Here is a 14,068-nt window from a genome sequence, read left to right on the forward strand (position 1 = left end):
TTCATTTCCCAGCATCCCATATGGTCCCAAGCACCACCAGGAGTAATTCCTGAGTGCAGAGCCCGGAGTAACTAACCCCTATGCATTGCCAGGTATAAACCAAAAAGCAAAAAAAAGCAGAGAAGCCGAAATGGTAATTACCATAATACCATACAGTACCAGAAGAAAAGCATTTACCTGGATTTTTAAAGCTTGTAAGGAAAGTTAAGTCTATATTCTTAAAATAATTTGTTACCTAAAAACATCCCTTTCGGATAGCCCGGCAAGCTACCGAGAGTATCCCGCCCGCATGGCAGAACCTGGCAAGCTACCCGTGGTGTATTCGATATGCCAAAAACAGTAACAAGTCTCACAATGAATACGTTACTGGTGCCCACTCGAGCAAGTTGATGAACAACAGGACGACAGTGCTACAGTGCAGTGTATTTAGGAATCATATATCAGGTTTAGTTTTCTTTTTAAATGGGGGCCTCCAAACCACACTTCAGTGCTTAGCTAGTAAGGCGGTAGTCATCAGCCTGGATTGCTAGGAACACGGCCACTCCACAGGTGTTGTAGGCCCACCAAAACTATATTCAGGGATGCCCAGGTAGCCCCGAGGTGCTGGTGATCAGTCTAAACTCCACACCTTGCACATGGTAAAATATGCGCTGAACCTCTCTAAGGTAATCCCTGAACATTCTTTCTTAAATATATGGATTCAGTAGGGGTTTTGTTTTTATTATTATTATTGCATCATCGTGAGATAAGTTACAAAGTTTCCATGTTTGAGTTTTAGTCATACAATGATCAAACACCCATCCCTCCACAGTGCACATTTTCCACCACCAATGTCCCCAGTATCCAGCCCCCGCCCCCCGCCCCATCCCAATCCTCCCCCTCCCTCTATGGCAGACAATTTCCCCCATACTCTCTCTCTACTTTGGGGCATTATGGTTTGCAATACAGAGGCTATCGCTTTTGGCCCTTTTATCTACTTTCAACACACATCTCCCATCCCGAACGATCCCTTCAACCATCATTGATTTAGTAATCCCTTCTCTATTCCAGCTGCCTTCTCCCCCAGCTCCCAAGGCAGGCTTCCAACTATGGAGCAATATTCCTGGCCCTTGTGTCCAATTGGGTTATTTTTAAAGTATTTTTGAAAAGTTAATATTCATGTTTTTTAAAAAACTGTAAAAACTACAAAACCTTGTCCAAAAGACCAAAAACTTTTTCTGTAATTTCTTAAAAATTATAAATGAAAAAGTTACACTACAAAGTAGAAATTTCATATAACATACTTAGTGTCTAATTTATTTTAAAGCTATGTAAAATTTTACTCTATCAAAAGAGCTGGCTTGTGTATTTCTATAAACCTAAATGCTATATAAGATGAAATTCTTTCTACATAGCCTCCCAATTAAAAAACCTAAAATTATTGTGGACTTTTTATTTTCATAGATTTTTTCCATTCATTTTCCATTCATTCCATTCATTAAAAATGAACTGACTTGGGGCCTGAGAGATAGTACAGTGGGCAAGGCATTTGCCATGCCTGCAGCAAACCCAGGATGAATCCCAGCATTCCATATGGTCCCCGAGCCTGCCAGGAGTGATCGCTGAGTGTAAAGTCAGGAGTAACCCCTTAGTACCACCTGGTGTGACCCTCCAAAAACAAAAACAAAACAAAAAACCAAAAAGCTGACTTCTCAAAGTTCTAAGTTCTAAACGTCATCCTTCTATACAGAGGTCTATATAAATTTGAAACACTTTGCACGCCAGTTTTAAGAACAATTTATGTGATCAATTAAAATCATGCCACTTTCTTAAAATACATTATTTCAGGACCAGAGAATTATAGAGCAAGTAAGGGGCTTGCATGGCACATGGCCACCCCAGATTCACTCTCTGGTACCCAGCACTGCCACGCATTATCCCAGCTGAGCACAGAGTCAGGAGTAAGTAAGTCCTGAGTGCCACCAGGTGTGGCAAAAAAAATTTTTTTTAATTTAAATACACAAAAATTTACATAATTCCAATGATATAATAGTGTTGGTGCTTCATTAATAATCTGGCAAAACAATTTCAAAGTTAACATTATTATATAGCAGTAATTTTATTTTTCTCATTTTTGAATTCATTTATTCTCTTCCTTAATAAGTGGTTTATTTTAAAAAACATTTTAAAATCTTCTTAAAAGACCTCAAGGGTAAATCATAAAATTGTGAATTTTTTCTTAATAACAGATATTTCCATAGTTAATTACTTGAATGCCAAGTCTTAGGAAATACTGAAGTTACTTAAATTTCAAATTGTTAAAATCAACAACATGTTTAATCTCAGAAGCTAGTCAACTCTTTACTTATCAACATATTCCTAGAAAATCAAAATGTAATAGAGGCCAGATAGTACAGTGGGCACAGAGATTGCCTTGCAATGAAGCCAATCCACTAGTTGTGCCACCATCCCCCCTCAAAAATACAAAACCAAAAAATACTTATTGCATTCACTCCAAATCATGTCCCAAATTGCCAAATATAAATTAGTACAAAAGCATTCTACTTGAGTTTTTACACACCTCTGTCACACTTTTTGACTCACTTGGGGAAATATGGATCTTTCCAACAGCAGCAGCAGTTTGTACAAAGTTATTTACCTTGTCCAGGTCTTGCAGTTACAGCTGCTCCAGCAGATGGGGGCTCAAACTCCTGTCAATTACAATAATGTTATTACAGTGTCTGATTATAATGTGCACTTTATTTTTAAAAAGAAAGAGTGATAGCAAGGCCTACCTTTGTTTTCTTTGAGTCTGGATCAAACCTTTCAAGAATTAATTTAGCTGTCTTATAAGTTTCCTTTTCCATGACCTCTTCAAGCTGTGAACAGAAACTTCCATGAACTGTCACATTTTAAAACACACATTCTACTTATTTTTTTAAGTTCTACTCAAAAGTATTCAAGTACAAGGCTTAAAATAAACAACATGTAATATATCCAAATATCATGAAAGACCTACTACAATCAAATAATTAAAATCCAGAATCTAAAATGGCTTCTAACCTCTAATGTGTTACTGATATTTAACAGCTTTACTGCAAGGAAATACCAAATATTGCTAATTGTTTACATATAATGAGGAGAATAATTACATGCACCAACTTCAATAATGGAATGTGCAAAAATCTATCAGCCGTCATTATTGGAAGTTATTAGACATGACAAGCAAATGACAGGCAATTCCTCAGATTTATTTCCTCATAGCACTTAATGCTATTAATTTAAAGAAGGTCGTTAGCCAAGAGCTTTACAGAATAAAATCTCTGTGCCAATTAACTGCTGTCAGCATCGATTTTAGATTATTTATTAGCAGAAGCAATTAGCTTGCTGCAAATGCAGTGAAAACTTACTAACTGGGAGAACAGCCATGGAATTTGTTCAAATGACTTTAAAAGATAAAGCTCTCCCCACCCACCCCCCTTTTTTATTTAGATTCAAAGAACTTCAAAGGGAGGAAAACTAAACACAGTAAGAAGTTAAAAATTTTACTGAATTCTATATTCACACTAGGGATTGTAATTAAAATGCTTCACAATTATAGCATTTTATTTACAACCACTCAAGTCACTTTATGGCTTAATATATCGGTTTAATTTAAAAAGTAATCACTAGTAAAGTATCATTTTAGCAGTTATGGCCTAATATTAGAAAAAGTTTAACTTCAGTACTAGATAGTCATGGTTATGACAAACAGCTAATGAATAGAATAAAATGCTTTTGCAAAAATTGAAACAGGACCTTTCCTTCTCGGTGATCACTAACAGCCACTTAGATTCATTAAATGTCGTATTTATTTCAGAGGGCATTTATTTTTAAATGCAATGCAGAACAGATTTGCTAAGTTAAAAATACAGCTTAAAATATGCTGCCACAATAGTAGTAGTTAATAGATAACTCATTAAAACTCAATTCAACATTAAAGAAGCCAAGGATTTAGAGATTTTATTAATCTTGGAAAAGTAAAACTGGAACATTTCCTAATTATTTCAAAATTATGATAAATTCTCAAAATGAGCTATTTTAATTTTCTGGTATCAAAAACTTGTTTTTAATTTCACTTTAGAGTTGGAGAAGAACTGGGAATGAGGGTAGAAAGAGGGCATGAATGGACACATTCTCAAATTAACATAATCTACATAAAATATCAAATAACTGAATACCTGATCCCTACAAATTAACTTTTTTTTCTTTTTGGGTCACATCTGGCAATGCACAGGGGTTACTCCTGGCTCTGCACTCAGGAACCACCATTGGTGGTGCTCAGGGGACCATATGGGATGCTAGGAATCGAACCCGGGTAGGCCACGTGCAAGGCAAACGCCCTACCCACTGTGCTATTGCTCCAGCCCCTACAAATTAACTTTTGACATTTTATACAAGTTCTGTGACAATAGAATTTTTTTGTAATGAGATATGGTTATAGCTATACAACACAATAACTATTATGCCATACATGATAAATGAGCACTTGAAAATGTTCCTTACACAACTAAAAACTGATTTGAAGCCTATTTTGTTTTAAATAAAGTTTAAAACATACATAGAAAAAAATCAAGATGCACAGTTACATAAAGTTACTAGCTACTGATTTAGACAATAGAGTTCTAGATTAAGACTACTATTTGTTTTTAACTATTTGTGCTGTTATCAAAACAGCACAATCAAATTATTGATTCCTGATAATCACTCAGTGAGCATCTATGTGTGTATCTTAAAATTATTTCAAAAGGCACTGAATTACACAAACCCACTCTCCTCTGAATTTACTTCTAACAAAAAAGATTTTATCTAATAGTTTGACTAACACACTTATTCGCACATTTTAAGTGAGTAATTTGGGTTTTATTGTTTTTGTTTTGTAGTGGCAGAGATGGAATCCAGCCTCAAACATGTAAGGCATGTTCTCTATCACTCAGCCACATCCATGGCCCAGAATAACTTGTTTTAAATAGACATTCTGATCAGCAAAAAGGATATGAACTTGAAACTTTGAGGTCAGAAAAGGTCTAAATTCAAAGCACATCTTGACTCTTAATTAACTGGAAAAAACTTGAACAAGTCTGTTCGTCTTAATTTCTCCTCTTAGAAAGGAGAAACACACCCTCTCCAGATGGAACCCTGGCGACACTGAGCAGCAACTAACACGGCTCCAGGATTCGGGACTGGGACACATCCAAGCCGTGGGGGGCACTGGAGTGGGGCGGCACCAGCCCAAAACTCCAAGTGGTCCCGGCCACCAGAAGTCACGCCCTCGACCCACCCTCGGCGCCATCTTGCTGCCACAACCCACAGAGAAGCGGCAGGCATTCTGGTGAGCAATGCTCCGGACCCAAATCGGGGCCAGCAACACCGGGGGCCGGAAGGAGGAGGTGCCGCCAGCACACCTTCTCCAGATGGAACCCTGGTGACACTGAGCAGCAACTAACACGGCTCCAGGATTCGGGACTGGGACACATCCAAGCCGCGCGGCCGCTAACTCGGCCGCTCGACCTTTTCTAAAACCTGAAAACATACAATCTTTTAATGGAAAACTAATTATCAAATGCCTCCTTATTAGGGTTATCTTGTTTGGGGATATAACTCCCACAATAGTGAGTTTTGTGTTGAAATATGGAACGTAATCAAGGTGAAGAGAAAATAAAGTGAAATTCATCAGTTATACAGTTGGGGTGGGAGGCGGGGGGTATACCGGGGATTTTGGTGGTGGAATATGGGCACTGGTGAAGGGATGGTGTTTGAATATGGTATAACTGAGACATAAACCTGAGAACTCTGTAACTTTCCACATGGTGATAAAATTTTTTAAAAAAATAAAAATTAAAAATAAATAAATAAAAACTAAAAAAAAAAGAAAGGAGAAACATTAAAACTTTCTTCATATAACCGCTGTTATATAATTTAAATAAAGTGTAAGAGAAAGAGCTCATGACATACTTAAAACAGTAACACACAACTGGCAATGATATGTTAATTATTCAGAATGGGTCTAAACCAAACAGTTTCCAAATATTCAACATAAATTCCAGCATTAGGTATAAGAAATTGGATTCTCAACTAAATTACAAATTACTCTACATTACTCATAGAAGTTTACATATTTTAAATAACAACTATTATAACAAGGATTACATCATTTTTCTGCAATGTGGTTATACTGTACCATGAAATGCTGTGAAATAGTAGGAATGATATATATATGTGTAGATATATATGGCTATGTATAAGTTTCAGAACCTTTTAATTTAAAAAGGAGAATAAACATAGGGTTGTTTATTATAAATCAATATTATTTGCTAAAATTATATATTTTGAAAAATGTAAAAAGTATTATACCTGTTAACACAAAGTGTTAAAAAAAGTTTTAAGCTTGAAATAACATCTATAATTAATATTTAAATGCTCATTCTTGAAATAGACTATTCATCCTTCCCTTTGTTGTTTGTTATTGGGACATGCTGGGATTTCACACTTGGATGTGGTGCTCAGCAGAAAAGAACCTTGGTTGGGTGCTCACACACACTTGGCTACATTACATCAAATGTCACGTAATTCTTGTGGTATTGGGGGTTTCAATAGCAATGAAGTAGGCAGGTGGACAGGTACCAGGAAATTAAACCCATGGCCTCATACCTACAAGGCAGGCACCCAAAATGAGATGTTTAAAGGCACAAAGCAGTAGCCCAGGAGATAGGTCAGAGTCTTAAAGTACCTGCCTTGTGAGATAAAGACTACAAGTTCTATTCCTAGTGCCTTCTTTTGAGTTTTGCTGCCTGCATCTTTTACAGAAGCTCAGCTTACAGAATCACTGCTGTCTGTAGTCCTTGGTGCTATTAGCAATTTCCGGCTGTATGAGAGCCACTTGCACCAGGTCTAAAGAGTACAAACACCCCAGCTCCACCTCTACCAAGCACTGCAACTAAAATGTGTGCAAGCACGATAGCCAAAAATTCTGACCCTACTGAGCACTACCACCAGCATGTGCACAAGCACCAGAACGAAACTAGTGTGATCTGCAAAGCGAAAGTGACAGCACAGGGGGTAGGGCGTTTGCCTTGCATGCAGCTGACCCAGGTTCGATTCCCCCATCCCTCTTGGAGAGCTCAGGAAGCTATGGAGAGTATCCCGCCTGCATGGCAGAGCCTGGCAAGGTACCCGTGGCATATTCGATATGCCAAAAACAATAATAACAAGTCTCACAATGGAGACGTTACCGATGCCCACTAGAGCAAATCAATGAACAACAGGATGACAGTTCTGCAAAGAACTCTTACAAGCACTGCAACTAAAGGCATGAGACCATTTGTGTGCAGCTTGGTCAAATAAGAAAACACTGCAACCAGCAAAGCACCACAATCCCAAAAAATGGGATCAGGGATGGAAAGATAGTATGGTGGTTAAGGTAATTGCCTTGCATATAAGCCAACTCAGGTTCGATCCCCAGGATCCTATGTATATGGTCCCCTAAGCACAGATCCAGGAATAAGCTATGTGTTCTTTTTCCCCCAAAAAAGAACTAATCAAAAAATAATAATAAGTGTGATCAACATAGCCAGGCATGACTATGTTTGTGTGAATCCTTTCAAAGTAATAATCAAAGTGAGTGTATAAGTACACTGTTGGTTTGTTCTCTGTAATGTAGAAGTTCTTAATAATATAGAAGTTGTGATATGTTTGGTTTGGTTTGCTGATGTGACAAAAAGAGAGCTGGTAGTTGTGATCACAGCCAAGCTCTACTTGTATCTACTTGAAATACTGATTTAAAACAGAAAGGCAAGATTTGGGGAAAAACTCTCAGTAGAATAATAGGGTCAACAAGTAACAAGTAACCTGGCAAGCCAACTGTTAAAGTAACTTCTAAAGAAATCATAACATAAAAGATGCTTCATCTATCTAGTCCTGACAGTTGGCAAATTCAGTTCAGAATTCAGTAGACAGTTCATGGGGCATCAGTATTACAAAAATGTTCAGTTATGACAACCCATTTAGGAGGCGATTAAAAATAAGTTGGCTGCTGTAACTCATTAATTGGGGAACAAAATTTGCATTGACTTTATTGTTGTTTGTGATACTGTTGCTGTTAGACTTGATGACTGAAGCTTTTAATAGACCTGCTTTGTTTGAGAAGCTTGATACATTTTTCAGAAAATAGGTGCTAAGGATAAATTAGTAAGAAGCACAATGTTAGCTAATGATTGTGCTGGTACTGAGAGGAAAAAAGTAGAGACATTTCTTTGGATCATAAGCTAACTGTAATTAAAACCAATTTTGTTCACTAATGATTGTGTTAATTTTATATTTAGAGCTTTGGAAACTTAGTATTAAAATATATTCAAGACAAAAACTTCTTTTATATATAATTTCCTGACTCTACTCTTCCATTTTCATTAATTATTACAAGTGATATACTTTTTAAATTTTTATTAGTGAATCACCGTGAGGTAGTTATAAACTTATGAACTTTCATGTTTGCATTTCTTTTACATCTCTCCACCAGTACCCATTCTCCCCCACCAATGTTCCCAGTATCCCTCCCACCACCCCCACCCAGCCCCCACCACCCCACCCTGCCTCTGCATCTGGTTAAATTCCATTAAATAAAATCCCATAACATGATAATGTTACCAATAAAATTTTTCATACCTCAAAATATTAAAGGATATGAATTCAAATAGTAGTTAAGTTCCATTCACTTATTACAAACTATTATGTATCAGTTAAGTTCAATTCATTTATTAAAACCTATTATATACCTCTAAATATCTAAGACCCATTATTTTACTCTTAACCCTTTTTCAAACACAACTAATGGACCCATTTAACTAGCCCCACAAAAAACACCCATGTGGCCAAAGTTACTGATAGAAAACAGGAAAGAATTTTTTTTTTTAATTTTCTTTCTTTCTCCTTTAACCAAACTTTTCACACTAAATTTTTCTCTATAATACATCTTGATCTCCTTTCCTGGTTTGTTTCTGTCAAAAGCCTGAGAGCTGGCTTAGACAAATAATCAGTTCATTTTTGGTGTTAATCCATCTGTTATACCCCTCTGCCTCATTAAGTCCTCCAATATAATTCATTTACTTCTCAGCTTCCTACTGATAAGGAGTATTGGAATCACAAAAGTCTAACTTGCCTTTTTTTTGTCCATCATTATTAACTTGAAAAATCACTTCATCACTAAAATGATATCTAAGAGTATATCTGTTTATCAGAGTCATTACACACAACACAAATTATTACATTGCTAATTTACTGACATTACATAAATTAAACTTAAATAAAAGATAACTTACTATTTTTTTCTTCTGGGATTTTAAATCATCCAATGCTTCATCTAGAAAACAAGATTTAAGCCAAAACAAAATCAGATGTTAAGATTCTTAGAAAGTCATTACAAGTTATATATGTAAAAACACTAAGCAACTGCAAGAAAGTGTCCTTTCTAAGTGGAAAGTCACCTGCAAAAAAATGAACTCTGAACTCTAATTCCGGGCACAAAGGTCAGATCAAAGTGGATTAAAGACCTCAATATCAGACTTGAATCCACAAGGTACATGGAGGAAAATGTAGGCAGAACCCTCCATGACACTGAAGCTAAAAGCATCTTTAAGGATGAAACACCACTTATCAACCAAGTGGAAACAAACAAACAAATGGGACTACATTAAACTAAGAAACTAGTGCACCTCAAAAGAAACAATGACCAAAAGACAGAGACCGCAGAATAGAAAGAATATCTACCCAATACCCATCTGATAAGGGGTTAATATCCACGATATACAAGACACTAGTAGATTTGCACAAAAAAAGAAAACAAAAAAACCCTCCAACCTCATCAAAAAATGGAGAGAAGAAATGAACAGAAGCTTCCTCAAAAAAGAAATACAGGGGCTGGAGCAATAGCACAGCAGGTAGGGCATTTGCCTTGCACACACTGACCCGGGTTCAATTCCCAGCATCCCATATGGTCCCCTGAGCACCACCAGGGGTAATTCCTGAGTGCAGAGCCAGGAATAACCCCTGTGCATCACTAGGTATGACCCGAAAAAAAAAATACAAATGGTCAAAAGGCACATGGAAAAAAAAATGCTCTACAACGCTAATCATCAGGGAGATGGAAATCAAAACAATGAAACATCATCTCACACCACAGAGACTGGCATACATCAAAAAAGAACAAGAACAACCAGTGTTGGTGCTAATGTGGGGAGAAAGGGTGGGAATGCCGACTGGTCCAGCCTTTTTGGAAAACAATATGGGCATTCATTCAAAAACTAGAAATTGAGCTTCCATACAACCCCACAATATCAAATAGCACAGTAGAAATGACCCCTGCACCTATATGTTCACTGCAGCACTGTTCACAATAGATAGAATCTGGAAACAACCCAAGTGCCCAAGAACAGACAACTGGTTAAAGAAGCTTTGGTACATCTACACAATGGAATACTACGCAGCTGTTAGGAAAAATAAAGTCATGAAATTTGCTTATAAGGGGCTGGCGCGATAGCACAGCAGGTAGGTTGTTTGCCTTGCACGCGGCCGACCCGGGTTCCATTCCCAGCATCCCATATGGTCCCTTGAACACCGCCAGGAGTAATTCCTGAGTGCAAAGCCAGGAGTAACCCCTGCACATCGCCAGGTGTGATCCAAAAAGCCAAAAAAAAAAAATTGCTTATAAGTGGATATTCATGAAGAGTAACATGCTAAGTGAAATGAGTCGGAAAGAGAGTGACAGACACAGAACAACTGTGCTCATCTGTGGAATATAAAATAACATAATATGAGACTGGTACCCAAGGACAGTAGAGAAAAAAAGCCGGGAATACTGTTCCAGAGTTGGTAACCTGCCTCATAAGCTGGGGGTGAAGGCAGCTGGAATAGAGAAGGGATCACTAAGTCAATGACGGTTGGAGGGATCATTCGGGATGGGAGATGTGTGCTGAAAGTAGATATAGGACCAAACTTGATAGCCTCTCTGTATTTGTACTGCAAACCATAATGCCCCAAAGCAGAGAGAGAATATGGGGGAAATTTTCTGCTATAGAGGCAGGGGGAGGATTACAGTGGTTGGGGGGAGGGGGACAGGGGATGCTGGGGACATTGGTGATGGAAGATGTGCACTGGTAGAGGGATGGGTGTTCAATCATTGTATGACCGAAACTCAAACATGAAAGCTTTGTAAGTGCTGCCCATGGTGATTCAATAAAAAAATAATAATAAAAATAAATTTTTAAAAAGAGAAAAAATATTGTTTTTATTTTGGAGCTACACCTGGCTGTGTTCAGGGCTTACTCCTGGTCAGAGAGGACTTCATGGGATGCTGAGGATCAAACACAGGTCAACTGTGTGCAAGGCAAGTACCCTGACCACTATACTATCTCTCCAATACCTGTATTTAAAATATTTTTTTTACACAGGTTTTGCTTCGGATTGAAATAAATCCATGAGGACCTGATTTTAATTATCCATTTGGAAGACATTTATCAAATTTTCTACATTCTTAGTATATGCTTTTACCACGTCACAGCAGTGCAAATTAATCACTTCTAATTGAAAACTAATGGAAGCTTTTCAATTAATAAATTAAATGCATCTTGAAATAGAAAATTTTTCTTTCACTTTCACTTAGAAGTAAAAATTGTTGCTGGAACAGTTTTTGAGCCCAGATAACGTGCTTGCTGCAAATCTGTTTGGGATATATCTTTATTTCTTTTAACTTTCCATTGCACATTTTAAAATTGTCATTGCAATATGCTTGACTTTTTAACATTACTAAAACTTATCACAGTGTTTTACCAAAACAAGTATTGTTATGTTTTTCAACCTTGAACTGCATTTAGAACCATGATGAACTCTGAAAAAAAATGCTAGTTTCAAAACCAATCAGAACATTTTAATCTATGCTCAGAGGTCAAAATATCATAATAAAACTTCTACCATATTAAGGCATCAAACTTCATAGCAGAGCAGGGGAAAGACATTCATTCAGCTCTTATTTCTGACATGTTTACATAGCTGACAATAGGTAAATAAATTCATGAGAGCAACTGAATTTCCTCGTTTATACTACTAGTTCAATTACCACAAAACAGGTTCAATGTTCAGAGTCTGCAGTGCTACCTGCCATGGATAATACAATGAAAAACCTACAGAATTTTAAACACCTTACAGTTCCATAAGCTTTATAAATTAGCCCAATAAAACTTTTTATTGGTTCACATATATTTTTATCACCAATAACTGTACTACATCTCATCAGATTCCACTTCAGCTTAAACTGAAGTAGTGCTTTTCAGCTTCTTTGAAAATGAATTTGACTTCAATATTCTACACAGAAACTAATTCCTCAATTACTTCACATTCAATATTGACTCCTCAAATAAACTACAATTGAGCAATATCAGTAACATCTTTGAACTCAAGAGGCAAGGAAGATTACATCACTGTGTTTTTAAATTGACTGTGCTACTTCCAATATTCTTAGGTTTTTTTTTTAAGTGTTCATTCCAAAAGTCTACTACTAGTCTTAAACAAGTATACTTTCTCTGAACACATCTCTTCAACTGCTGAAACTGAACACACTTTAATTAATTCACTAGTAGTAAATGATTCTCCTTGCTTCACAAGTCACTAAGAAACTTTGATTGAAACTCCATTTTTACTTTTTATTTTAATGGAGAAATTTTGCTTTGATGAGGTACTCCATTTTAAATTTTCCAATTTTTTCTTTTTCTGTGAGTGGGGAATATGATCATGAGTACTCAGTATGGTAATGTTAATATATATTGTATTCTTTCAGCACAGCTATAATGTCATGGCAAAAGACAGTTTTGTGTTTTGTTAACAAAATGATCTCCCCTCCAATGTGTCCTAAAAATACTACATTCAAAATCCAATTTTCTCCTCTTCTTTAGTTTTTGGATAAGTATACACTGGTAATAAAAAATAAAATTGCCACAGTATAACAATACACAGAGCATTTGAACACTGTCAAGTTATAACTGCATCACTGTGATTTGTCCTGCATCCCATAATAGCCTGAAGTGTTGAGAGCACCACATACAGGCTGTCACAACTACTCAACTCTACCGCTGTAGAATGCAGCTAAAAACAACATCAAAATGAATGGGTATGGCTGTGTTCCAATAATAAAATAAATTTGAATTTCATACAATTTTCACATGTCACAAATTATTCTTTTCAATTTTTTTAAATATTGAAATGTAAGATTATCAGTTGCTCAAAGTGGTAAGTAGATTTACTCAAGGTCTACTGCAATGTGCTAATTCTTACTCTATAATAATCCAAGTTATGTACCAAAGAAAATAAATCAATTAAAGAACAAAAAACAAGGACAATTTTTTAAGCTTCAGGCTTAAAACCAGGAACTGAACTATTTTCCTGGGAGTCTGCAAAGTTACTTTCCTAGTATCCCAGAAAAGTAGTTCAGTGGTAGAAAATAGGCCTATCATATATGAGGCCTTAGGGGTCTATCCCCTGTCTCTCTCCTCAAAATTGCATTAGATATAGATATAGATATAAATTTAAACAGGCTTAGAGATAAAGAAACATATACACACACAGTATGGTAACTGAAGTTTGCTTTTATAGAAGTATAATAGTATAAGACACTATTTTGTAAAGTCTGTTTTAAATGTACATAAAATATTCAAATGAAATGTTTGAAATTCAAATGTTTGAAAATGTTTCCCTTTCCTTTTCCTTTCCTTTCCTTTTCCTTTTTTTTTCCCCCTTTCCTTTTGTCATTGTTGAGAAGTTAAGATACATTGGGTGTGGTGCTCACATGCTTGGTGTGGTGCTCACACACTTTTTTCAGAAGTAGCGCTTGCCAAAGGTCGCATACTTAGTTTCAGAGTTCTCTAGGAGTAGCATACTTTAGCTATGGGTCTGATGCAGACTAGACCACAGTGTGCTTAGAGATGGCATGCATTGCTATGGCAGTGAGGACTGCAAACAGTGCTGCCAGAATCATACTCAGCATGAGCAGTGTGGCAGAACTGAACTC

The 14,068-nt window shown here is 36.6% G+C and overlaps 1 protein-coding gene across 1 annotated transcript in view; it reads right to left on the reverse strand.

The window, feature by feature from the left end:
- Positions 1-14,068, reverse strand: part of LNPK (lunapark, ER junction formation factor) — a 77,732-nt gene that overhangs the window by 33,811 nt on the left and 29,853 nt on the right. The window contains exons 6-8 of the mRNA XM_004601175.2: positions 9,333-9,373; positions 2,775-2,858; positions 2,639-2,690 (exon numbers count right to left, since the gene is read on the reverse strand). Of these exons, the coding sequence (XP_004601232.1) occupies positions 2,639-2,690; positions 2,775-2,858; positions 9,333-9,373 (177 nt within the window). The remainder of the gene's footprint in view (positions 1-2,638; positions 2,691-2,774; positions 2,859-9,332; positions 9,374-14,068) is intronic.

This window comes from Sorex araneus, chromosome X (genome assembly GCF_027595985.1).
Source record: "Sorex araneus isolate mSorAra2 chromosome X, mSorAra2.pri, whole genome shotgun sequence".
In the NCBI taxonomy this organism is placed as follows: domain Eukaryota; kingdom Metazoa; phylum Chordata; class Mammalia; order Eulipotyphla; family Soricidae; genus Sorex; species Sorex araneus.